Below are 26,369 nucleotides of genomic sequence, written 5' to 3'. Positions count from 1 at the left end.
AACCTCTTAGAGAACAAATCTCTGGGGCTTTCTCCTCTGGGACACGCAGTGTGTAAACATCAGGGTGGCCCCAGCCTAAGGTCTTGTTGTGTCTGGAGGAGCCAAGCCATTTGTGCTTGAGGAAGGGGCCCAGCCCCACCTTCCCACCCTCCAGTATGGCCAAGATGAGAAAAGGGAGGGGGCTAGTTTTTCCTCCTCTCCCCTCCCACCTTCAAAATTGTATATTAAAATTCCAATACAGTCTTCTCATAGAGAAAAAAACGAAAGCCCTTCCCTCAATCCTACACATTTAACTGCAACAGACGGAGACATCTGGCGGGAGGGCGGCGGAGCCAAGAAAATTCCTATAAATTTAAATTCGATGATGGTTACAATTAACTCCACAACAAACGTGTACTTAAACGGAAAGCATTGCTGGGTGTTTGGACGCAGCTTGGGCTGCACGTGAGAAAGGAGAGCTTTAAGAGGAGACTTAGACTGTCCTCAGCTTGAGAGCAGGAGGAAGCTATCGCCACACTCTTGCCCTTGCCAGTGGAGAGGGGGTGCAGTACCCCCAGCTCTGGTCTACCTCACCTTCATGCAACCCCCTGTGCTCTGCCCACCTGCCTCCTCCTCTGCCTTGGGAGCATTGAGGGTTTTAAGAAGAGAGGGGCTAATAAAAAGGTCAAATAAAATAATAATATCGAACAGAATGAAATATCTTTATTTGCCACCAAAAAAAAAATTTCACAGCAATCCCTCTGGGACAGGAGTACGGTGGGGATTGCACATGTACACGCACTCACGCACATGGAGAGATGGGTGACTCGAATCTCATTCCAGGCGAGGACTCCCCCCATCCCCTCCAGGTAAAAAGAAACGCTTGTGAAATTTATTTACAAAAATTCAGGCCCCAGCATGGGGGAGGCGCCCAATCCCATCTCCCTACTGCCTCATCCATCCCAATCTTTTTTTTTCCTTAAAAAAAAAAAAGGGAGGTAACAACTGAGAAGACTATAGCTATAAATCCATGGAGTGGGTCACGACTTGGAAAAAGGTTGAGAAACCTCAATGCACCAGTTAAGAAATTTCAAATGAGGGCTCTACACATTCAAGAACGAACAGCTAGGCTCGGGCAGGGCCTGGGCACAGACGGAGGTAGGACACGGACTTTGCACACCTAACACCAGGTCGAAGGTACAGAAATTTCACAGCAAGGCAGGATCACATTTAGCTGCCCCCTAGCAGTGGGGCAGGTGGGGTAGGAGAGGGGAGCCCGAGAAGTCTCCCCTCGCAGACATGGTGTCTTAGCAGATCTTTTCACTTGGGCAAGGGAAAGCTTTTAGTTCAAGGATTGTTCGGCTCAGGCGCCCACGACTCTCGCCCCTCCCCCACCCAATCCGAGCAGCAAGACATTGTCGCGAGGTGTGTTTTCTTTTAAATAAACAGTCTTGGCCTCGGCGCCAACGGAATCCACTCACTGTGGGTCAGACATTTCCCTTTACCCTCCCCCCCTTCCAGGCCCGGTGCCTATCCCACAGTGAGAGTCAGACCGAAGGTGAAGGAGGTTCCGGAAAGAAGTTCGGGCAACGGCAGTGGGGGCCAGCCCTGGCCACAGTCCAGTTTTCCACCCGCGGAAAGAAGGCGAGTTAGGAAATAAAAAATAAAAATAAAATAAAATAATTTCCCCCTTTTCCCCCTCCCCCAAAAGGGCCCGGTCTGCGGTTACAGCAGAGGATTTCCCGAGAAATACTGCAGCCGGTCTCTGCTTAGTTTTTTTTCTTTCATCCTTCTGTTCTGAAACCAAATTTTCACTTGTCGGTCCGTCAGGTTCAGCATCCGGGACAGCTGCAGCCGCTTCTCTTTGTTGATATATACGTTGAAGAAAAACTCTCGCTCCAGTTCCCGGATCTGGAATTTCGAATAAGGGCAGCGCTTCTTGCGGGTGCGGGGGGCGTCTGGAGGGGAGGGGGGGGCAAGTGCGAGGAGGGGGGAAAGAGACACGTGAGACCCGGGCGACCCCTGCCCGCTGAGCGCTCAGCGGTCCTTCTCCCAGACCCACAGCCCTCCCGCCAGGCCCGCCGGCATCTCGGCGCGGGCCGCAGCGCGGGGGCCAGCCACGAATTCCCTGCCAGGTCTAGCTCGTCCCAATCCCAGGCCAACGCAGGACCCCCCTCCCCTCAGGCGAGAACCCTAGTTGATGGAGTCTGGGGAAGAAGGAAGCCAGCCGGGGCCAAGTGCGTCCCCGCCGCCCCCTCCCCCGCTTGCTCAGCCGCCGGCCTCTGCCCTTCCTCGCGGCCCTCCTAGTGGCTCTGGAAACCCACCACCCTTCCCCCAGAAATCAGGGGGTAACCACGGAAAACAAGCGCGCAGAAGATTAGCAGGCGAGAGCAGGGGGAGGAGGGGAGGAAGCGAGCGAGCAGGCACCAGAGACACCCGAGAGCCGTTTCCGGGGGCCCTGGCGCCCCGGGACGCCCGGCGGGCCGCGCTTTCCCTGTCGCCGGGTTAGGCCGGCGCTGAGGCCGCGGAGCGCAGAGAAACGCCGAGACTCAGGCCTGGAGCAGAGTGGCGTCCAGAGCCGCCTCTCTCCAACCCCCCGTCACTGCTGACCCCGGGTGGCTCCAAGTTCTGCTCAAGGACCCGCGAACACACTAGTTTGAACATTTCAAAAATAGTTTTTAAAAGAAGCAGAGCAGCCCTGGCTGGCCTCTCGGATCTGAGGTTCTGCTCCATTGCCTCTCTCCCCCACCACTCCCCCTCTCTGAGTTTCTCCCTGTCTTTCCCTCGCCCTCCCCTTTCTCCCCTCCACCCCTCCCCTCCCTCCCACCCCCCAGCAGCCCGGCTCCCCATCCTTCCTTAAATGCTTCTCTAAGTTCACGATCAAAGTTAATATCGCCCGCGATGGTGGCGCTTTTAAAAATTTCACAGACAGAGGGAGATAACGGGGAGGGGGGTTCACCCAGCTTTTGCAAAGAGCCCTTTTCCCTCCCTCCCCACCCCTTCTCCATCGTAAAAAGTCGAGTCGTTGGGAGAGAGGGCTTTGTAGGTTATAATAAAATCCTTTGAATGCTTATAAAACTCCACATAAAATCGGACTGACCCAAAACACGAGGCCGTCCGCGCTCCTCTCGCCTCCCCCCTACTCTCGCCCTCCCTCTCTCGCTCCCTCCCTCGCTGCCCGCGGGTTTCCCCGCCGCTGCTACCTACTGGGGGCGGCTCCCTTGGCCGTCTCCTTGGCCGCGGAGTGGGCTGAACCGGACGAGCTGGGATTTGTGTTTTCCTCCTCCGCCTCGGCCTCGGCACCCGCCTCAGCCCGGGACGCTAGTCCCGAGGCCGGGGGCGCCTCGGGCTCCCCCTTGGCCTCACCCTTGCCTGGGCAGGGGGGCTCGGCAGGCGCGTCGCCACCACCGCAGTAGGCGTTGTCGAAGAAGCGGTCGAAGGCTTGAGGCAGGACGCTGTTCTTGTTGACTGAGGAGTAGAAGCCGGCAGGGGCTGCGTGCGGGGCGCTGGGGTGGTGGTGGCCGCCGTAGGAGCCTTCGTTTTTCATGAGGATCTCGGTGACGGTGGAAGGAGGCAGGCACTCCCGGTGCATAAGCTCGTCGGCCGCCGCATAGCAGGAGGAGTAGCTGTTCCGGTGGTGCCACTTGCCGGATGGCTCCAGGCCGTAGGAGACCTCTCGGACCGGGGGCACTTGGGCCGAGTAGGGATAGGAGATCTGACGAGAGGGGGCCTGGGGCAGGAAGGAGGAGACCGTGGAGAATTCGGGCACGTAGTAAGTGCAACTGGGCAGATAGAGGTTGGAGGCACAGCTCCCTCGCTCGCCGAAATCAGCGCCTCTCTCCTTGCGCGACGGCGAGCAGAAGTTGCCCAGGTTGACCGAGTTAAACATCGTTCTCTTCTCCTGCCGGCTCCAGATGGAGGTTTTGGACCCGGTCTAGCGAGGGGGGAAAATTTGGGAAGGCGAGATGACGCGTTATCCGTCTTAGTCTCTCTCCCCGAGCACGTGATCCAAAGTAGATATTGTCATATATCAGTTCGGAGCACTTCGCAGACGTAGGAGGGGTTCTCTCTTAGGTAAGATGGGGACGTTCAGGCGATTGGTTTGCAAACACCGCAGAAACATTATGAAAATCAATTGCAGATTTGTATTCGTTTTTCTCTCGTCACTCCCCTCCTCTCCATTCCACAGAGCGAGCAAAGGAGGAGAGAGTTGGGGTGGGGTGGTTGGTGGGATGGGCGGGGGCGGTGGCGGTGGCTGGGAGGGGGTAATTGTATTTTTTTTTAGCTGCCGCTTTCTTTTTCCCCAGGATTGGGTGAAGGAGGAGGGCTCTCAAGTGTGGAGAGGGGGGTCTTGCCTCCTCCCCGTGATCAGCCCGAGACTAGGGTGGGGACGAGGACCTCTTTCCCCACTGCCTGATTTGCCAGAGAAGTGAATCCTTTTTCCCAACTCTCATAGTGTCTTACCCAGACAACCCGCAGAGGGGCCAGCGCCTGTTTAGAAGAGTTTGAAGAAGTCTCTTCTTTTCCTGGCCAGGGCTGGGTGTCACGACTCCCTTGCGCTTTTGGAGACTCCTGGGAAGAGTATCTTAAGTTTCCCAAAGGTGAAGCAGCCCAGTAGCAAGTCAGTGTCCCAACTTTGTCTGGCTTGCTGTGCTGCCGGTGGCTAGGGACTCAGATTAGTCATAAACGAGTGGTAAGCAGTGCGCCAGCCGCCCAGCCGGTGCCTGGTGAAGTCTGGGAAAAACCTTCTCTAATGTCGTGTTAAATATTTAGTATGAGAGAGTGGCCCTGGGTGAATATTTCATGCCTGCCTTTATTGTCAATCAATGCACAGAAAGCTTCATCCACCTTGGATTTTTAAATCTCAAACCCCAAAGAAACAAGTTGGAATGAGAGCCATGTATCTTCTCTTTGTGTTGGGGGCCCAGCCTCAGCGTGGGGGCTGAAAAGCCCAGTGTCAGGGTCCTGGAAGGATGTGGTGAGGGGCTGGATATGGGGCTTCTATCCTTAGATGATTTGGGGGGCTGTGAGGTGGGTGATGGGGCCAGGCATAGGTCTCCAGAATAGACCAGCAGGGCTGTGGAAAGGAGCTGAGGAACCTGGTCGGGCAGGGCAGGACAGGACCAGGGGCCACACCCTAGTGGAAGCCCCCAGCCCAGCTCCTGGGTGCTGCAGCCAGGCCTTCCTACCTCTTTCCTCTTTCTCTTCCACATCTGCCACCCTTCTGGATGGCTGTGGCCCAACGGGTGGACTCAGTGGTTCTGCTCTCCCTTGCCCATTCCTCTGGGCACCACAGGACACATTTGGGCAGTTGAAAATCACTTTATTAAAAGGTTCTGAACTGAGTCCAAGGGACCAGAGCAACTGCCTCAAGCAGAGAGCAACCTTGGATCCAAGGAGGAGCTGCTGGGGCACCATTTGTTCAGGTAGGAGGAGAGGAACTGAAGCGCCCAAGGACTCAGCCCATTGCACTCTCAGGGAAAGCCAGAGTGGCCCAATTCTCTTTACACCTTACCTCTTGGTTAAAATTGGTTTCCACTTTAAAAAATATCATTTGGATTTGATTTTCCTTGCAGAACACGATGAGGTACTGAGACCCAAAATCAGATGTGAAAGACACAATTTGCCTGTCCCCAAATACAACCTCCCAAATCCATTCCTTCTCAACCCTCCTGCCTCCCCAAAATTGATCTACCTTTAGAGCAATACCTGCGGGGCGGGGGGAGCCGCTGCCACCATGGGTCCCTTTCTTGGGTGGCTCTGGAATATCCAGAGATAGGCCTCCGGCACCCTCTACCCGTTCATCCATCGCTGGGTGCTGCTTCCCAATCCCTTCTTTAGTCCTGACCAGATCTTAACTGAGGGCAAAGAGTAGCTACATTGGGGCTTTGCTAAAGTGTGGGTCCACTCCATCGGTAAGGGGCTACAAAAGAAAAATCTGTTACTTTTCCTCCTTTCTCTACCCTTTTTTAATAGAGTGAGCTGGGGCCAGCGCTTTTAATTATAATGATGGGGAACTATGGACTATGGCTTTTATGGGGTTCATACTGACCTCATTAAACTCGAGTTTATAGGAGGCAAAATGTTCCCCAAACAGTGATAGGAACCTGCAGGAGGGAGGTGAGAGGTACCACTATTCCTTGCAGAGGTGTGGATGAGGGCTCAGAGTCTCAGCTCAGGCTTTCCCCACTTTCCCCGAAGGCCCGCTTCCTTCCCCATCCTGGCCTCCAGGGCGAGGTGGGGCCCAGGCCCCAAAGACGAATTCAGCTCCGCCAGGGCCGACAGTGGGGAGGGGGTGCGCTTCCTGTGAGGAGACAGCTGTGGGCCTGAGCACTTGAATTTGACCACCAAAGTTTATTCCAGGGCCACCATAAAAGTGAGCCAGGCGGCTGTGAGGAGCTGCTGGCGGCTTTATTTCCTTAAAACAAAAAAAAGAAAAGAAAGACTGTCCAAGGAGTTCATGTCCAGGAAACTCTAGGGTCTCCCAACAGAGGCTTCTTCTCCGTAAAAATAAGGCACCAAGTTCCATTTTTCCCCTAGTTTTGGTCTGACGTTTAATTTTTCAATAACTTTTAAAAATCCTAGCAACTGGAGGTTGCTGCTGGGGCCAAAGAGAGAAGGCCCTGGCTGCTGAGGTCAGCGAGGCTTTGGTTGGGGAAAATGCCCATGGTGTGGGCTGCCAGCCTCCTTGCCTGGCCCCAGATCCAGGCTACCCTAAAGCGTAGATTAAGCTGCCTGCCGCAGGCTACCCCCCAGGGCATCAGTGCCTCCTCCAACACGAGACCCATCTGTGGCCCCAAATCATTTTCCAAGAGCCTGGCAAGCCCCACTCTCTTCCTCATCTCATTGGCGGTGCCTGTGATCCCTCTACCATCAGCGTCCCAGCTTTCACATGAAATCCTCTTGGGCAGGACCACCCTGTCTGCCCCATGGCTCTTGGTTGGCCTCAGCAAGTACTGCCTACCCGCCTGGCTGCTAGCAGGCAGCTGCGGTCTGGGCAGCTACCGCGGCGGTACTCTGGCCAGGGCCACGGACAGACTCCAGCATACTTCTCTTCCACACATGGACGCACCAAAGGTGGCTTCAGGGGGGGGCGGGGGGGCACTATCTGCCAAATTCCAGCTTGGGAGACCCCAGCACAGCATCCTCCTCACAGCCCTGGCCATCCTGCAGCTTGACCACCTCCTCCTGCTGCTCTGGACTCTAGAGTAGATTGTGGTAGGGAAAAGGGTCCACCCCACAAACCATGAACTGGGAGAAAAACCCATGGAGGCGAAAGAGGGCCGTTAGAGCTCTGGTGGGCTTGGTGTAAACTCAGTCCTGGGTGGAATCAATAAAAAGATAAACAATAAGCACATGGACACCCTCAGCAGTTCCAAGGCTGGGATGGCAAGGATGCGCGCTCTGATTAGAAATCAGCTGGCATCTTTTGGCACGTGCTTACTTATCTTAGAGCAATACTGTGTTTAATAATTCCTTTAGCATGCTAGGGAACTAGAAGGGGGTGGGACTGCCCATTCTCAGTCCCCACCTCTTCTCAGCCCTGGCCGTCTCCCCAAGCCCAAAGCCCCAAGTCAGGCCACCTAAGCAGATGGGTGCTGCTCTGAGGCTTCTCAGGCTCCTGGATGGGATGTGGGGGGAGAAAGGCAGCAACTCTGCCCTCCACAGCCCCACCCACCTTCCTGAGAAGAGGGATTGTCCCAAGAGCCTAGCAATGTGACCCGATTTCTCCCCATAAAAGTCCCATTTTACGAGCCAGTTTCACTGGCCCCCCTCACCAAATGCTCTAAAATGAAGGAAATGTCTTAAAAGCAGTCTGGAAATGGAGCCGTTACGTTTGGACTTTGGTTTCCAAATTCAGTTGCAGCAAAATAGAAAATGCTTTTTCTGGGCAGGATTGCCCTGCTGGGTCACCGGGATCTCCAGGCTCCTGGTGAAGCCGAGGCCAGGCTGGCCTGGACGCCATTCCCCGACTTTAGCGCCTACTTAGGCTCGGACCCAGTTCACGCAGATCAAAGTGAGCTCACGGCATTTTTATGAGATCTACTTCAGTGGCTCTTTACTTGTAATCAGATGCCTGGGTCGAAAATTGCGGGAACAGCCCATCAATCCAAAAAGGAAAAGGGGAGAGAGAAAAAGAAAGAGAGAGAGGAGTAAGGTGAAAAATTTTAGGCGACACATAGCAAGAAGATTCCGGTCACCAACAAAAAAGACTCTCTGCCTACAGCAAGAATGGTTTGTGGGTCTGTCCCAGCCTCCAGGCTCTGCCATCTGCCTGCACATTTTGCCCCATTTCCGGGAGCCAGGGAAGCCTGACTTGCTTGTGTTCTGAAGCTTAATGCGAAAGCTTCCACAATGTGGACAGGCCACATGGGGCAAGTGTGGCTGCCTGCACTCCCTGGCCCCAGCGGGGAAGTTGCCTTCTGCTCACAATGCAAAAGTCTCTCCCATTTTTCTGCTTTCCTCTCTGTGGTCTCGGTGGTTCACTCGTCATTACAGTCAGAAGTTGAGTTACAGGAAGATTCACCAGAGATTTATTGCCTGGTCCCAAACTTGGAGAGCCTCGTTGTCATAAACAGCCATCTATTGTCTAGACTTTTATCTCTGTGTATGAATCGTGCATTATTGAGGCTCAGGAGACATGGGCCTGGCTCTGTGGGGGGTGTGTGTGCAGTTGAGTGCTTGCCCCCCCCCCCCCGCCCCCGCAAGGGTTTCTATGGATAGATTTAGAAGAGTGCACAAATTTGTGTGTGCTGGGCAGATACACCTAAGTGTTCATGGGTGAAGACCCAAGATGTGGAAGGTCTCTGTGCCTGGGAACATTCTGGTGCATGCACTTGTGTGTTGGGTGAGAATTTGTCACGGTATGCTTTGTTTCTGGGGCATTTTAAGTGTTCCTGTCTGGGCTTTTGGGGTTTTATTAACCTGCATCCGCTTGGCCTGTTTATGTCCCTTCGAAGCAGATCATCTGGTGTTTTTCAATATTGGGGCCCATTGTGTATGTATATTTGCTTTCTCTGGGCTTGGGTGGTAACTTTTTAGTCTTGTTCCCTCAGATTCCTCCATCTATCCTCAGTCACACCTCAGCCTCTGCCTTCACCAGAGAGTCTGGCCCTGCTGCACTCTCTGAAAGTCCCTAAATCTCCCAAGCAGCTACCAATTTTCTGTCACAGACATGAAACACATTTTTTTTTTCAGGATGAGGTCTGGCTATCTCTGTCTTTCCCACACTAGGCGGAAATGTCCCAGCTCATAAACGCCCTCATTTCCTGGAGCTCTCCTTACTCAAGCTGAGGGGGACATCAGAAACAGCCTCCCCAGTCCGTTTTGACCTTTTAAAACACTCTCCACACCAAAGAGGACCTGCCACTCCCTCCCTGGGGCTTCTTGGCAGCAAATGTCTTCACCCTGGCCACCCCTCAGCCCCTTGAGCCCAGGCAGTAGGATGTTTGACCAGATTAAATGTCTGTGGGAGAGACAATTATCACCTTAGATCTCGGAGTCAGATGCTGTTTTCAAAAGCCAAGATACTTTAACACCAGCAGAAATAATCAAATCTCCCCTCCTTGTTTTTCATTATTAGAACAGAGTGGGAGGGCTCCAGACATTGAGGCCTAGGAACTCCAATGACCACCCCTACTGCTCCTGGCTGTTCTCACCCTGGGCCCCAACCCTCACTCCAGGCCCCTAATAGCCCTTGGGCACCCCCAACTAGGTAAGTTAAGTAGGAAGGGGCCGATCCCAGAGGTTGGTTTTCCAGTTGAGAAGGGTGCAGGTGACAACAGCCAGGAGTTTGCAGAGCATCAGATTTAACCAGAAGCCCCCACCGTTGCTGTCTGGGCATCCTTCCTTTCCTTTGCCTCTTAAAAAGCAATGGTTAGGCCTAAAAAAGAGCCCCATGGGCACAGAGAAGTGGAAAACAAGGTGTGAGGTCCAGGAAAAAGGAGGTGAGCCCTTCACAGACACCCCCACACCATAGTATTCATACTCATGTTCGTTCTATCTATCTATCTATCTATCTATCTATCTATCTATCTATCTATCTATCTATCATCTATCTACCTACCTATCACTTATCATCTCGGCCTTAGTACTACCCTGGAGGGAAAGGATCAAGAATTCCACTCAGGTTCTTCTTCTCTGCTTTTGGCCGAGCCTGGCGCTGCCGCCGCTCCGGAACTCACTTTCCCTCTGGCCGCGGGCTGTGCCCTCGCCTTACTCAGTCTCTCCCTGCTTCCCTCCATCCCTGCCTCTCCCCCACCTCTCAAACCAACAAATATCTAATATACTTGTTTCTCCGCGCGCAAGGCCTAAGCTGAGCGGGCTTGGCGCTGGGGTAGCGGGGATCGCGGCCGCAGTACCCGGTCTTTGCGCGGACGCGCTTTGCTCTTAAGCCCACCCGCATCAGCCTCCTGTTTTGTTAGTTGCCGGGTTAAAACGCTTCTCCCCAGCTTTTCTGCTTCTCGCCCTTTCTTCCCACCTCTGGATCCGATAAACAAATAAATCCAAGACTCCTACCTCATCAGCCCTCCCCGCCCCCAACTCGTGTTGCCTTACTTCTCCTCCTTACCGAGTGTACCGCCTTGTTTTCGGAAGGAAATCTTAATAGTCAGACATTTAAGCTGTAATGAACTTTTCTTTGTGATGGCTAATTTTCTCTCCAGTTCTTTCGCCTTGCTCCGCTTCGTGGTGGAATGGAACAGATTTAGAAGTCTGCTGTAAGGGAAAGGGGGAGTGGAGAGAGACGGAGCCCACAGTTACAGACAGTGTCGAGAGATACCGAGGACCGAGAGATACAGAGAGGAAAGAGGCGTCGGGGTGGGGAGAGGAGAGGGAGGGAAGAAGGGAGGGAGAGAGGGAGGGAGGGGGCCCCAGCTGGCGGGAGCGGAGCCAGAGAGAGAGAAAAGGAGAGAAAAGTTTCCCATAGTCTTCATTAGTTGACTTCTCTGTCCGCTGCTTCCCCCAGCCAGCGCAGCTCACCCCCAATAAAGGAAGGAGGGGGGTCTTTTTTTTTTAAAGGCCCCAAAGAGTCCAGTGTTTACAAGACCAGAAATGCCACGGCCACGTCTTGGCAGAAAGAAAGGGTGAAATGGAGGACCAACGCCTTCCTTATAAGGTACGATGCTAACTTGACCTTCACTTTGTCACGGCGCCCCCCGCCCACCCAGACTGCTGCAGGCAGCCAGGCAGAGCCAGAGGCACGGCAGACCCTGGCCTCTGCCTCCCTCCTTCCTTTCTTCATCTTTCATATCCCTCTCTTCTTTCCTTTTTTAAAAATTCTCCTCCTTTTTTTCTTTCTGCCTTTTTCTTCCCTTTATCTACCTTTTCCTTTTTATTTCCTTCCTTCTTACCCCTCTCTACCTCTTTTCTTTCACTTATTCCCTTTACTCTTGCCTGCTGGTTACATGGTTTCCCTTGATTATCCCTTGCCTGCCTCTCTACCGCAATCTCTCCCTCTCTCCCTCTCTCTCCCCCTCTCTCTCTGTTTTTCTCTCCAGCCTTCTGATCTTTTGAACCCAGAAACAAGAAAAATATTTTTAGTTCTTTCCCCACCCCATCCCAACTGATCTCCACAGCTTTATCCTGGTTTCTGCCCCCCCCCATCCAGGTGTCCATGGGGAAGAGGGTCCAGGAAAGAAGGCCAATTTAGGATCAAGCGGGGCTTCACTCGGGGCTCAGTGCCCAGTTGGGGATGACAGTGAACTTGGTTTTGGTAAGAACTTTGCTTTCTTCTCACTGGCCTCACCTGCCAAGTCTCTGTCATCCTAGTGGTCTTGAACTGAGGGCAAAGCCCCTGATTGTGTGTGTGTGGGGGGGCTGGGATGGGGAGAACAGAGACCACTGCTTCTGATACTAAATGGGAGATTTAACTATAAATTGTTGTTTGCCCTTCTCTGAGCTCTCGGCCCCTAAAATCCTAAAGTTTTCCCTTAAGACATCTGGTGGAGGGAATTTAGAGAATTAAGGACTTCTGGAGATTCACACACATAAAAATAGGAAAGAGACTATCGGGGCCTCTCTACTTCGCCTCTTGCTGCCTCCAAGACGCCAATAGAATCTCCAACGTTAACTCTAATCATATCGTGTGAGGCTATAAAATAAATATTATCAACACCTCTATAATTGTCTGTTATTCACTTACTTGTGATAATTACAGTACTATATGTGGCATTTTTATGCAGATAAAGGCAAGCAATGTTCTAGAAAGTGAAGCTGGATCACGGAGGACTTCACAATTTCTTGTCCCTTCTTGAACATGCTCCAGAATCTGTAGGCTTCTGTCTAAGACCTCCTTGGTTTAGCAGTAGCCATCTTGTAAGGGATAGGGTGATATTGGGAGACCCTACCACCTCCTTTTCCTTTATATCTCATATACCCCCACCCCTGCTCAGACGCCAGAGAGGATCAGACAATAAAAGGAAAATGCTTTCTCTCTCTCCCCCTACAATTATCCGGATAATTGCATGAATTCTTCTTTGAATGCTGCTGTGTAGTCAGGGTTGGGATTTCAGCAGGAAGTGCAGGAAACAGGATTCCAAATGGAGGAAGCTGAGAGAGCCCTACGTTCCTACATTCCCAGACTTTATAGTTCTGTCTAGTGTTACATTGTTTCTTCAGGCAAAGATCTTTGTCCGCCTTCAGTCATATTTCTCCCTCCCCCCTCTTTTTCTTTCTCTCTCCCTCCCCTCTATTTTAGTCCCTTTAAAGGAGACTCAGATCATCTTCTGCTTTTAATAGATGACTATAAAAGTAAAATTAATTCCCCCCTGCCCTTTAATATCAATATCTCTCCATTAAGTATGCACATTGGTGAGAATAAACAGAATTAAGTGCTGCAACCCAAACCAGCAATTACATCCAAGGGTTACCCCCCAGTGGGTCTGGCTTATCTAGGGGTGTTCATGCTGCTGCAAGATAACCAGAAGGTATTTTTTAATTTTTTTACAAGCTCCTTGGGTCCTGAGTCAGCAGCAACCCTGTTGAAAAAGCAACCATGCAGCAGAAAGAGAGAGCCACAGGAGGGAAGCGAGTACCAAACCAGACGGAGTCAAAAAGGAACCAGAAGGAGAAATGCAGAAAAAGGAGGAGCCGGCAGGTCCCGGAACAAACGTGGCAGAAGGGAAGACAGGAACTCAAGGACAGAGGTTTATGTATTTTTATTTACAGAAATTTTTCTTTTTAAATTTGGGGCTTGATGATTGAAAGAGGAAATTCAGGGAAGGGGGGAGGAGAGGGAATTATCAGAGTCAGGGCACGAACGCCCCAGAAGGGGAGAACGTTGGCTAAACATCAGCGGGCACCCAGAACAGCACCGGTCTGCCGCCGCCCTACAGACTGCTGGGCTGGGCCCTCGAAGAAGCCCCCCTTCGCGGCCACCAGGGCTTCTTCGCTCTCCTTATCATCTTCATCTTTATGACGAGGCTTGTTAACAAGACCAGTGAGCTGGCCATGCACATCTATCTCAGCCGCTCATGCTCAGTGAAGCAGCGGCCAGCGGGACCGGCGAGGCACTAATTAATTGATTCTTTTGGACAGTAAAATATGGCCGCGTCTACACAGAACCCATTGCCTCATAAACAATATCTCTGCTGGGTGTGAGTGCATTGTCTCTCAAAGAATTTTTCCATAGGCATGTGTCATGCAGTCCTGGATTTTTCACGCTAAAGAAAGACTCAAATGGGACTAATTTTTAGGAGCCAAAAATCAGTGCCAGATAATGCTTTAAGTTACTACTGCCTTGAAAATATTGGGAGTAGTTTTTGTTGATAAAAGCTTGGATTATAGGATACCCTCTCCCTGCTGCTTGTGTAGTCCCAGCCAAGGTTAAGGATGGGAAGCAGAGCTAAGAAGCTGGGTAGGCCAGAATGCTCTCGCTGTTGGCTGGGAGGGAGTGGGGCTGCTGCAGGATTTGAGAGGAGCATAGAAGATGAGGTCCAGCATTTACTTCATGCTACTCCTTAGACTTGAGATGTAAAGATAAAAATTTAAAATTTGAACAAACTTTCACTTTCAGGAGGCCTCAAGAGCCCAGCACACACTCAGAGCCTGCGTGTTACACATCTCACCAGGCCATTGCATTTCCTCCTTCCCCCCGTTTCCTAACTGGAAGCCCAGCGCAACTCTATAATATATTTATATTAGGTCTAGAAGAACGTGTCCTGAGACACAGGGGGTAACCTAATTATGTAATTCTAATTCCATACAGGCTGATTATGCAGTCAGACCCTGAACAGGACTTAGAGCCCTAAATATAGACCTTGGCTTCAGACAAAAGATGCAGTAGGGAAATAGAGCTGGGAGACCACTTATATAAATAATCCACATAGATATAGAAAGGGTTTAGAAAAGATAGAAATACGGAAGGACAGAAAAGAGGCTAGCCAATGGAGATTGTCGTTTTCAATGCCCGAGCTTCCTCCCACTACTGTTTAATATTGCCAGAGAAATGTGTATTTCAAATACAATGATATGTAAACCCAAAGGATATGCTTCAATTGTATTTGGTACACACAGTTGGAATGCAAAATATATTTTTGTAGAATATATTTTTCATACATTGGGTAGACATGCACTTTGTGAAAATATAACAATACGATGTATTTTTAATGCAGTTTTTCATGTGGATATGTAAATATATGGATGCATTTTCTATACACTGATTTTATATGCCCTATGGAATATATATATATATATATATATATATATATATATATATATATGCATGTAGCTAAATAGATGCAGGACTGTAATTCCCTGTCTGTGTTGGATATATGCAAGTGTACTGTTTATATATGTAAATGAATTTTTACATGTGGTGGATATATGTGCTTTATGAAATCTTTTCTCAGGAGGTTGCTTTCCCATACAATAGATAGGACTCTGTATGTATATTTTCTTAATAAATATATTTTCCATGCCCAGAATGTACATGTAATATAGATATCTGTATTTTAGACTGTTTCAATATATTGGTTATGTCGGCAGCATGGCCAAGTGTGCATTTTATGGAACATCTTTTCCCTGCTCTGCATGTGGACTATATACATCTTTCATAGGAAGCTTTCCTAGCAACAAATACCAGTGAGTTCCATCCACACAGACCTGTCCTTGAAAGAAGTCCCCAGTCTGGGTCAGGAAAACTGATAAAGTGGAGGCTTGTCGCCAATCTCCAGGGAGTGGCTTCAGCTCAGAGAAGAGAAATCACACGCAGGCAACTGACTGGTCACACTTGCCAAAGATCCGGCTGTATTTGGTCTCATCCAAACCCAGTTCCTTGGCTCCTGTGCGAGGCTCCTAGGGGCGGTACCGGCTTTAGGAGCCTTGGGGCAGACCCGCTGGCGGGGAGAGGCGCGGCATGAGGGCGGGCCGCTGCAGTGGGGACACCGCGTGCCCAGCAGAGGGAGGGCACTTAGGGGAAAGGCCTGGTTCCCGCAGCCCAGCAGCGCCTCAGACTCAGACGAGTCTTCCAGGTCTCCCACAAACTCACTGGGCGTCCCCAAGGCCTGGGGTGCGCAGGGACGAACGGCTGAGCGGATCCGGGTCTCGGCAGCCTCTACCGCTACCGCCAGCAGGGGTCATCCCGTCCCTCGCGGGGGCTCGGCGACCCTCTGGCAGCGACCAGGGCTGCCGGCGCTGTGGGGCGGAGAGCTCCAGGTCAGCCAGGGCTGGGAGGCGCGCCGGCTTTCCTCGCCCCATGACCCTGGAGCAGACCGGAGCCGGGGCCGAGCCGGGCGAGGAATTGGACCGAAGTCCCGGAACCCTTGCCACCGTGCCAGGGTTGGGAGTGAGCGTCCCAGGCGCCCGCGTAATCCCCCAGCGGCCGATTCGCCTTTGTCTCGGGGCGTCCCCTGAACAGAGAGCGCGAGCGCGGCGCCGGCTGCCGCGGTGCGGGACGTCCAGGGGCAGCGGGCTCCGGCCGCACGCTTTGCCGCGGAAAATCGGCAACTCGGTCTCGACGAAGACAGACATGGAAGGGTGGCTGCTCCAGCCTAATGCTCTGGCATATACGCGGCTGAAGGATCCGGGGCCTGAAGCCCATCTCACGCCGAATTACACCGGAACCATCGGCGCCTCCATGTGCCCGCCACGTAGAGAGGGTTGGGGGCTTCGGGGTGCGTTTCCCGCGCGGGCCCGGGGCCTAAGAACAGCTCCTACTTTCCTGGTAATGGCGGGGAAGATGGGCGGGGACTCTGGCCTGTCCGGAACCTAAGGTCTGGGGGGTTTGCTTTGTTCGCAGATCGGGGCCCGCGGTCCATGCTCCCGCTCTGGGCCTGAGCGATCGATTGCGCCGGGTTTTCGGCTTCATTAGCATCCAACAGAACCCGGGCTGCCGGGCGCATCTCCCGCTGTCTGGATAGTGATTTTAAATACCCGAGCTACGTTTATGCAGGTCAGAGTGGAGTAGAACTGGGTGGATGATCAGGGCCAAATACACAACTCATTTGGATGGTATAAGCTTACAGATACACAAGAGTGGAATTGTTCAGCTATTTCTCCTCGTGCTCCACAAGACCCAGCTGGAGACACAGGATGCTTTGTCGTAAAGTCAGTGGAGTACATTGTAGTTTGAGAGCTTAAACCAGACATATAGTTGTGAAATAGATAAATAGATGCAATCTTTGCCCAGATCCCGAGCATAGCCCTGCCCTAAGTATTTGGGTTGCGGTTCAACCCAAATGAACTTCTCTTTGACCAGGAGACCCAAGGACTTGTTTTTTAGCCATTGGGAAGAGGCTGTAGTGTCTTGCCTTTTCTGACAGCTTCCCCAGTTATTGAGTCTCAGGGCCTGCGTAAACACCACCCACCAAACCTCTCAGATCTGCAGTGTCTCTGGGAATAAATCAAGGGACTAGATTAAGGGCCAGTTATTTCTGACCTCCCTAAATTCCTTTCTTACTTTTTAGCCAGAAATGCCTTCGCTGTTAACTCTTCCTGTGTAGATGTTTCTTAAAAAGAGGGTGGTCTCTTGCCTGGATTCATTAGGACTCAGATCCCTTCTCCTCTTTATCCAGATTAGGCACAATGGCCCAGTCTCTCCCCCAGGTCATGGCTGCCAGAAGCTATCCAGTCTCCAACCTTACCCACACTCTGTGAGGCCTTTGTATGGGTATCCCCAAAGCTTGAGAACTCCTTCCTGTCTGAATCCCTCAGCTTCACAAGACAGCTGAGGGTAAAAGGAAAATGGGATTTGATTTAAATTTGCTAGTTTTTCTAGTTGCAGGAGTAAGGAAAAGAAGAGAGGGAAAGTTTTCAGGGCAGGAGGCGTGGCTTGGAAGTTGGGCTTAGTGGGGGCCTCTGCTATTCCAGAGCAGGCCCAGGAGGGTGGAGGGGGAATTTAGAGGAGACTCCAGGATGGGAGCCAGGCTGTGAGAAAGAAACTGACCAGAGGTCCAAGGGTGAAGGCAGAGGGAGGGCATCCAGCCCAAAAAGAAGGGGTGACGTGGAGGTGCAGAGGGCTCATGGGCTTAGCTCCAACCCAGACTCTGGCCTGGACCCGGGCCTCTCTCTGGCATGGCCTAGTGGGGGGTCACTGGCTGAGAGAGATGGAGCCGATTTCACCAGCTTCAAGGTATTTAGTCCCCTCCCTACTTTTGTTAGTTATAAAATGTGTTCTCAGAGGGAAACCATGGGGTTAGGACCATGCGGTTGAAGTGTGAACCCACCAACACCTGCCTCATAGTCCAGGGCACTTTCATCCTCCCAGCTCCAACTTGCCTGCACCGCTACCCTGGCTTTGTTTCTTGGAGATCCTAAAGTTCAGACTTCCTTTTTCTGGCCCTGAAGGTAGTTTCGGCCTCCTCTGGGTTGTCCATGTTACTTTTACAGTCCCACGACTTCTCAGACATTCCTCTCCTCCCCCCAAGCTACCATCCCCTAGTTTTCTCTCTGCTAGTAATTGCGTGGGACTGGAGATGGCAGTTCATCCACAGATGGTGGTTGCTTGTATATTTTTGTTGCCCCTGCAACTGCTCTTCTTTTATTATTATACATTTATTATTTTTATTATTCACCTGAGATGGAGAAAATTAAGAGAAACAGCTAGGAGACTGGGAATCCCATTCTTTCTGGGAAGAGGAGAAGATGTGTGGGGACCCAGTTAAATTTTTTTTCTTAAAAAAAATCACATCATTATACAGTCACGTTTTAATTATTATTATTAATATGATGAAGCAACTCTGTACAAGGACTATATAAAGGGAAAAACGTGCTAAGACAAACGTTTGAATAGGAGGGCGCATTACAGAGAGTTGGGGAGGGAAGAGGGGAGGGCATATACCCACAGGGACTACACGAAGTACTAGCAACAGACACAGAGGACAGGACACAGATTGACAAAGAAGCTCACAGAAGTCAAGTTTAAAGCGATGGGAAGAGAATATTGCATATCCAGTCCCCCCACCCCTTTTGGGGTATTCTGGTCTCTCTTCTCCATTAGGCTGTGGGTGTCAGGCTGGAGAGGTGGAGCTCAAACCCAGCACTCTAGAGCCCATGAAGTCATAGGAGGGGCTGCATGAAAGGGTACACGGGTGACCAGGCAAAGGAGGGAGTGCCTCAAACCTGAGCCAGCCCACGGGGGAGTGTGTAGATAGCTGGAATGTTGTTGATTTCTGCAAACTTGTACATAAGAGAAAAGTTTATGTGGGTGGGAAGTGTGTCAGGTGCCCAGTGGGTAATGGGTGCATGTGATTGTATGGCCACTCTGCAGGGCTGTATTTGGGACTATGAGGCTGCCTGCTTGCAAATACAGTCAGGAGACTGGGCGGGGCCCAGCAGTGTACTGGGCTCGGCTGTGCCTAGGTGTCTGCCTGTGCCTCTGCACAATCCTGTACAGGGACTTGAAGCTGTGTGCTGGTGGGAGAGTGGGGGGCTCTGTGGATTGCATTTCAAGGGGATGTTAGGGGAGATTCTCCCCAGGCGGGAAGAACTCCAAGATAGCAGGTCGGTTCCACACTTTCCATGCTGGGCTTAACTCCCATCAGTCCCTTGCTCCTGGCAAGGGTGAGTCAGCAGATGGGAAGTTGGTGGACTCTTACCTAGAGGGATTAAAAACAGAATATGGGAAGGCGGGTGAGCTCCTTCACTGCTTCTCTCTCCTAAGGCAGCCTAGGATCTGTTGGGCTGAGGCTGGTTCCTGAAGGCGGCTGTGAATAAAAGGCCCTTCGCTGGAGGAGCCACTCTCTGGCCTCCAAGCCATTCTGGGGATGCACTCCTCCCTCTGCTCTGGTCCTTATACTCCTAGCCTCAGGCCTCCAGGACTCGGAGGTGGAGGCAGCAGATCCTGAGATGACATTGAGGAGTGGGTGGAGTGGGGGTGAGTAAAAGAAAGGAGTTGGGTGGGGGGGCTGTAGCGTCCCCTCCTTCATTGTCACCGGCCTGGGAAACACGGACTGAGGGGGGACGTTCTGTGGCCGGCAGCCCCTTTGGGGGTGGATTCTCCTCTTGCCTCGTAAATTATGCCAGTCCAGCCTCTGGCCGGCCGTGACCATGAACGCCAGCGGGGAAGGAAGAGTCAGAGGCGGTAGCCACAGCTGCCAGAAACTCTCCTCACCAATCAATGCTGTGCTTCGCAGCCTCTTTCATAGCCTTTTAGGCTTCCCAGAAGGCTAGGTGGGGGTCCCTGGGGTGGCTACTGCGTCTGCTGAATTGTCAATTAAGGGCTTGCAGCTTCCGGTCCGCGGCCCCGCGGGAGGCAGGAAAAGTGGGTGGCAGCACACCTGTGTACGAATGGACCCTCAGAGGGCTCAGGAGAGGGTTGGGGACCAGGACACCAGGCAGCCTGACCTATAGGGGATATAAGGCTGATGATCGTCTCATCTAAAGCTGGGTCTGACAAACGGCCATGTCTCGGCCTGCTCTGTCGTCCAGGCTTAGAGCACCCAGACCCTTAGGACTTGGGCATTGCTTATCATTTTGTTCTCCTAAATCACATTTCCTCCTAGGTTCCTCCACTTCCTCCTGCCCTCCCAGAGCTACCCTGACCAGGACTGCCCCGCCTCTCAGCGTTTCCTAACTCCAACAACAGCGAGTTTTGGGGAACCTTGGTTCCACTGTCCTCACCCTCGCCTACTCCTGCAGGCAGACAGACTTAAGACCACAAAAGAAAAGTTGGGGGAGGGGTGCCTGAGTCACCTCTCCTCCAGATCCTCAGGAGGCTGTCCAATGCCCCAGTCTTGCTTCAAACCAGCCCCTCCCCAGGGCCTCCACCTTCCCTGCACCTACCCCTGGCCTGCAGCTGTGGGCTTCTCTCCCTGGCTGAGTTCTTCCTTTCTTTCTGGGACCTGGCAGGGCCTGCTGGGGGTGTGTGGGAGGGAACCACGAACAAAATAGACAAGAGGGCATCCAGGGAGGGCCTGCCAGAGACTCCTGGCGTTCTAAGTAGGGACTGTGTCCCAGGCAGCGCCCCCTCTTGCTCCCTGCCAGAGACAGGCTCAGTCTGGGGCTGGCGCTGTGTCTTTCCCTCTAAAAGAAGGAGAGAGCTTGCTCCCTCAACAGAAGTCTTTTCTTTTTCATTCTCCGGTTCTGAAACCAGATCTTGACTTGCTGGTCACTAAGATTCAAGCGGTCTGAGAGTTCCCTCCGACGCTGCCGTGTGATGAACTCGTTCACCAGAAACTCGCCCTCCAGCTCTGCCAACTGCAACTTCGAATAGGGCTTGCGCTTCTTCCGTGAGCGGCTGTGGATCGGGTACCAGGGCGTGCCTGGGCGGAGATGAACCAGTAGGGTTGGCCAGAGCACTAAGAGGTGACAAGCCCAGTGCCCTGGGTCCTTCCCCAGGCCCTTTTACCTTGGCCTAATGTCCAACCCCAAGTCCTTCCTCTCTTTTATGCAGACCCCGTTTCCACCAACTCCCCATCTTTCATCATTCTTTTTTTTCCCTTTCACTTCTCCTTGCCTCCCCAATCCTACCTCCCACTGCAGTATCCCTGACCCTTCTATGTTCCTCTCCCTTCACTTCTCCCCAGACCTCTTCTTCTCCAGGGTATCCCGGCCCCTTCCTTTCACCTCCTTCAGGATCGGGTCCCTGATCGGTTAGAACAGAAAAGAGTGAGTGGCGAGAGTAAACCATGTTCACTTGCTTTTCTTAAAAGAAAAGAAAAGTAGGTAATGGGGGCCTGTGGGAAGGTGGAGGGAGAAGTCCTGGGAGGGCAGAGACCAAGCTCTGAATCTCCACCCCAGGCCCGGGGACGTCTCTCTCAGATCTCCATTCTCCGGAGCTCCCTGCTCCCTCCAGCCGCAGGTTGACCAAAAAGGGAATCTATCCGGTTATTTTATGGGGATATTTACATGTTTATAGGTCTCTCCCCCCCCACCCCCACTTCTTTTTAAAAGAGGCCTTCCTCGCCACACATTCTGTCACCCCAGGTGGCCCTAGCTCAATCCAACTATGCCCGCCCTGGTAAATTGTCCCGCCCAGAGCAAGCCTCCAGAGTGGGCCGGGGTGCTTACCGCTGGCCGACAGCCCGCCGCTGGGGTTTAAAGGCGATACCAAGCTGCCTGGGTCGCCCGTGCCGGCGCTCTTATTGCCCTCGTTGAGCAGGGACGAACTGGAGTCGGATTCCAGTGACTGGCACGAGGGCGGGTCGTGCGGGGGTCCCGCGCCACCGTCGCCACTGCCACCGCCTGCCGCGTAGTCGTACTTGAACCCGAGCGCAGGCGGCCCCGACGGCTCCAGCGGCAGCAGCGCTGCCCCGGGCCCGACTCCTGGCCCGGGGTCCCGCCCGCGCTCCTCACGCTTCAGGCCCCCGCCTCCGCCCTCCGCGCACGGCTCGCGGTAGTAACCCTTGCTGTCCTCCACGCGCGCCAGCTCGCATGTGCGGCCAAAGGGCGGGTTGAGCGACACTGGGCTGCCGAGATAGGGCTGCGGGTAGCCATTGCACGGCTCTGCCGACGGCCAGGGCAGCGAGCACACGTTGTCGCGACGCGGGTAGGACAGCGAAGGCAGCCCGGGCAGCTGCGCCCCAGACGCGCGGAAGTTGGGGAAGTAGAAGGTGTCTCCCGTGTGGATGTTCACCAGCGGCCCCACAAACCCGGGATTCAGGAGATTATGCTCGCCCATTTCCGCGGGGCCCGACCGGCAGCTTCTACTTTATTGCTATCTGACATTAAACATAGTTAAACCTGCACCGGCTACCCATTGGCCGTTCAGCTCACGTGGGCGCCGCCACCAGGGGATGGGTGGGGACAGCGAATCCCCCCACCCCGCACACCAAATCCAACTTCCCCCTTCCCCACTCTCGGGGTGGGGGGGTGCTGAAACACGGGGGCAGATTTATTCGCTGGCTTCTGGCTTTTTAGGGAAAAAGATCATATAAAACCTAATGCAGAGGGTGAGGCAATCGCCCGACACGGGGCAAGAGGAAAAGAGCCGCACCAAAAATACCCGCACTTACACACTTCTGCACTCTGCACCCCCCCAAATGTATTATCTTCTCGACAACAGCTGGCCAAGCACAGCCCGTCCCTCTTTAATTAGCTCCTTTATTAACTAAAACCGTTGGAATTTACAATATCTCCCCAATAAATTACTATTAGATATTGTGTCATATAAAGTTTACTGGCTGTTTAAGGAGACGGATGAGCCCTTTGGCTCGGGGTTTATTTACAGTAGAGGTGAGGTAGGGATAAGAACAGGTTTTCTTGCCGCTATCTCTCCCAGCCCTGTGGCAGCTGTGCTCCTCTTCTTCAGCTCTTTCTCCTCAGGAATTTGGGGCCCTTTCCTCCGGGAAGGAATCAGGTCGAATTATTAATGTGGGGTCTCCCTCCCCCCAAGCTGGGAACTACCCCAGACTCACACCTCCACTCAACCGTTAGAAAAGGGAGGCAGGCGAAGGCAGAAGAGGCAGAAAAAAGGCGCCCAACTCGATGTGAACCTTCCTGCCTGCTCTTGGAAATCTGGGGTCTCAGACTACGCTTCTCTGTGACTCTGTGGTTCAGAGGGGCTTCTGAGGGGGGGGGTCTCCCGATGTCTTTGCAGCAAGAGGCTCTGGGCCCTCAGCAGACCTTGGTTGGCGTGGGAGACTCCTGATTCCCACTGGGGAGAAGACACCCCCACCTCCCCCCTGAACCGGCCCAGCCTGCTACTGGGAGCATCAGACAGAAGCGAGGAGCGCAATAGGTGTGCTGGGAGTAAGGGAAAGAACTCCAGAGAATTATCTTGTTGTGGGATTAAAATTATATTTATGGTGCCAACCTCAGCAGCTCCTTCCTGAGAAGGCTGAGAACTCACTGCTGGCCATTAGCAACATTCATCGATGTTTGGAAACCACAATCTGATCTCAATGAAGTCTCCAGAACACAGCCACATGGACTGAGAAACAAAACAAAATCCTTCAAAATTAGGTGTATTCTGTTGGAGTCCAGTAGACAAAATACTCGCATTGCTATGTGATTATTTTGGGCTCCTAGCCAATGTGCAGTTTTGAGTAAAATAAGGTGAGATAAATAGTTCATGAAACGCCTAATGAGAAAACACCAGAAGATTTAGAGAAAATTAGAGAGACAGAGAGTGCAAGAGAATGTGGGAGAAAGGAACCCATGTAGGTGAAAATTAATTGTCTGAGCATGAACCGATGCAGTCCAAAGCAAAAAATTCTCATCTCCCCCCTTTTCTCTCTCTCTCCTCTGCAGGATGCAGCAGAGTGAAACGCAGATTCTTTGAATTCCACAGCTCCCGGCGATTTCATATCCCAAACCATAAGGGCTCACTCGGACAGAAATGTGTCCGCACGGGCGTCGCCTTGCCTGGTGCAGTTCGCAGCTCAGCGCCACCCCACGCCCTGCTTCCCCTTCTCCGCCCTGGCCGGCCAGGCTGCCTGGCCAGGTTCCCCCCCACCCCCATACACACACCCCAGGAGCCCATAGGGCCCACTTGCCAGAAACAGAGCCAAGCGGTGGGATGCCATCCCTGCGCAGTCACCTGCAGTCAGGACCCTGAGAGCTGAGGAGCGGGCAGGAGACCGCCTGGATTGCCCTTTTTGTGCCTGATTGATAAAGGGGCTGCACGACAGCAGAGAGGAACATCCCTCAGCTGCAAATCCCACGTCACAGCACCTCCAACACCTTATTTATGCCCCCTTTTCAAGGTGCATTAATAAGCGCCACTGAAATTTTAATTTAAAAAAAATTATTTGGGGGTTATTTTGGTTATAAAGCTAAACAGGGTGTGACTTTAATATTATCGCGGTTTTCAATAAGAGCACTACGCTCGCGGCGAGGTCTGCAGGCCTCCAGGCCTCAGAACTCAGCAGCTATTGTTGGTGTGAGAAATGCCGAGCTGAGCTTTGCCGAGTAATCACTAGTTTTTGTGGGTTGGAGGCTTCTCCCCTTAATGCTCCCTCCCAGATGGCTACAAATTCCTAGAAGGGGGATCCCAGTAGAATGGTCTCAGCCTCTCCCTATCCATCCCTCCCCAGCTCGAAAATCTCAGGCGCAACACTCTGCCCGCTGCCCTCCCGCCAGGCCGCCGAGCACACAGAGCAGCGGCCACAGGGCAGCAGATGCCAGGCCGGGGAAATGAGGGTGCAGTGAAGGCTTCCTTAACTCACAGTTTGTCCTAGTCCGATTTGGTCCCATCAGAAAAGGCCATTTTCCCAGGTTTTGGACTCGGGGCACTGACACACGCATAACCCTCTCTTCCTTCCGTGCAGCCGACCCTGAATCCTCTCAGGGGAGAGCTGCAGAGAACAGTCAGCAAAATCCGCATCCCCAGTGTCCTGCTTTCGCGTCCCAGTGTGAACCTAGGGATTTTCAGGACCCGGGCGAGGACCCAGGAAATCTAAGTGCCCAGAGTCCCCTTGCACCACCGCGCTTCTGTCCTCTTGTAAGGTACCCGCTGCACACGCAGCTCGGGCGCCCCTTCCGTAACCGGGCTCAGACAAACAAGCCCCCGAGCGCCGCTCCCATCCTGGGTCCCCGGGGCCGGCGGGAGGCTCGGGTGCGAAGCTTCAAATCTAAATCCAGCCTCGTCAGGAGCTGCTCGCCAGGAGCCCAATGGGGCTGGTGCGGAGACTACCGTAGGAAGGACTGGCAGCCCAAAGAGCTGGACAACCGCGTCTAGATAGGTTTAGTCCGCCCGCACCTCGCAGTCTCCATACAAAACCATAATTGGCCAGGATCCCCAGCTCTGGAACCGCGGAGCGATCTGCGCGTCCACTCTCCAGTACGTTCATTAAATCACGAGGTTAGAGGAGGTGGCCCGCCTGCTGGCGCCTGGGCCACCGGCTCCTGCTGCAGCTGGCCTGGTTCAACCATGCCCCGCTCATTAACTCAGGGGTTAATTAAAACTGAAAGCCAGGATGTGGTCCAAGGCTTTTCCTGAAAACCCATTGCAGCCCTCGAGCTTCGGCTCATCCACCAGCTGGATGCCCTTGCCGCCTCTCCCGCGCCTTCTCTGTCTGAGCCTCCAACCCTCCCGCATCTTGGCGGCCTCTGCGTGGGGCCTTGAGTCCGCGCCACCGCCGAGCCAGGCGAAAGGCGTTAATTATAACATCTACGCCGGTTGTGATGGCAGGGGCAAAGCAGCGGCGGGAGTCTTAGGCCACCGCGGAGAGGCTGTGAGTGGCTGTGTTTGGGCTTCCCCACCAACCCGAGATCGGAATTATTCCGCGCGGCACGGCCTTCTATCGGGTCAGTCAAGAGGCAGCAGTGGCCCAGTTCAAGGTCACTGTCTAGTTTGCAGAAAGCGGTTCTGCCGCGTATGCAAATAAAGCAGGTCCTGGGCACTTGAAGGGATGTGAGTGGGGGCTGGGCTGGCAGTGGGAGGGGAGATGAAAAGCGCCCCACTCCTCAGTCCTCTGTATTTGGCCCCTTTGGGGCAGCTCAGGCTTGTGACAAGACCTTGGTTGGGTTCTGACAAGGCTAAGGGGCGGAGGCAGTGGGCTCAGTCTCCTCTTTCTTTGCTTCACTAGCTCCTCCAGGGTCGGAGTCCACCTGGTTCCCAGGCCTCTCTTCCGGTCCCCAAGACTTAAGAAGAAACTTGGGAGACCCCTTCTCCAGGTGCTGCCTTCTAGGGACCTGCAACCCGGGGGAGGAAGATTTAGAAGAACCTTGGGTGAGGGGGTCCAGTCAGGCTTTCAGGCTCAGGGAAGCGGCCTGGGCTCAGCAGTGTCCTTAAGTCCTCCAATCCTGCGGCTCCTCTGGGCTCCCTCCACCGCAAGACCCCCGCCCGATTGCCACTTAGCAAATGGGGAAGCGGTGGGGAGTCCCAGGAGGACTGGGAGACCATCTCTCCACCTCTCACCTGAATATCCCTCAATGGGTCATCTTCCCCTTTTTCTTTGTCCTTTCGGCGCGCTAATAGTTAAATAGTTTCGCGGCTCTGACATTTTCCCCCTCCGCCAGCAGAGGATCTCCTCCGCCTAGTGAATTACTGAGTGTCAAGAAAGGTGTGG

The 26,369-nt window shown here is 53.1% G+C and overlaps 2 protein-coding genes across 2 annotated transcripts; both read right to left on the bottom strand.

Moving 5' to 3' along the window:
• Positions 1–684: 684 nt before the first annotated feature.
• On the bottom strand, positions 685–3,982 carry HOXC11 (homeobox C11). Its single transcript, XM_033118261.1, has 2 exons — positions 3,187–3,982; positions 685–1,937 (listed from the first exon to the last, which is right to left on the bottom strand). The coding sequence occupies exons 1-2, from the start codon at positions 3,866–3,868 to the stop codon at positions 1,705–1,707; spliced, it is 915 nt and encodes a 304-aa protein (XP_032974152.1). The 5' UTR covers positions 3,869–3,982; the 3' UTR covers positions 685–1,704.
• Positions 3,983–20,439: 16,457 nt separating this feature from the next.
• On the bottom strand, positions 20,440–22,036 carry HOXC12 (homeobox C12). Its single transcript, XM_033116016.1, has 2 exons — positions 21,427–22,036; positions 20,440–20,678 (listed from the first exon to the last, which is right to left on the bottom strand). Exons 1-2 carry the CDS (start codon positions 22,034–22,036, stop codon positions 20,440–20,442), a joined length of 849 nt encoding a protein of 282 aa, XP_032971907.1.
• Between the last annotated feature and the right edge of the window lie 4,333 nt (positions 22,037–26,369).

Source organism: Rhinolophus ferrumequinum, chromosome 10 (genome assembly GCF_004115265.2).
Source record: "Rhinolophus ferrumequinum isolate MPI-CBG mRhiFer1 chromosome 10, mRhiFer1_v1.p, whole genome shotgun sequence".
Taxonomy (NCBI): Eukaryota; Metazoa; Chordata; class Mammalia; order Chiroptera; family Rhinolophidae; genus Rhinolophus; species Rhinolophus ferrumequinum.
The sequence above is the reverse complement of the archived record's forward strand: the minus strand, read 5'-3'. Positions and strand labels throughout refer to the sequence as shown.

What these genes read in the sequence shown, in the direction of transcription:
- HOXC11 (XM_033118261.1), bottom strand. Translation starts at nt 3,868, where the DNA reads ATGTTTAACTCGGTCAACCTGGGCAACTTCTGCTCGCCGTCGCGCAAG. An exon ending in GGCCAAGGGAGCCGCCCCCA is followed by an intron (nt 1,938 to 3,186) that starts GTAGGTAGCAGC and finishes CCTCCCCTCCAG; the next exon opens with ACGCCCCCCGCACCCGCAAG.
- HOXC12 (XM_033116016.1), bottom strand. Translation starts at nt 22,036, where the DNA reads ATGGGCGAGCATAATCTCCTGAATCCCGGGTTTGTGGGGCCGCTGGTG. An exon ending in CGGCGGGCTGTCGGCCAGCG is followed by an intron (nt 20,679 to 21,426) that starts GTAAGCACCCCG and finishes ATCTCCGCCCAG; the next exon opens with GCACGCCCTGGTACCCGATC.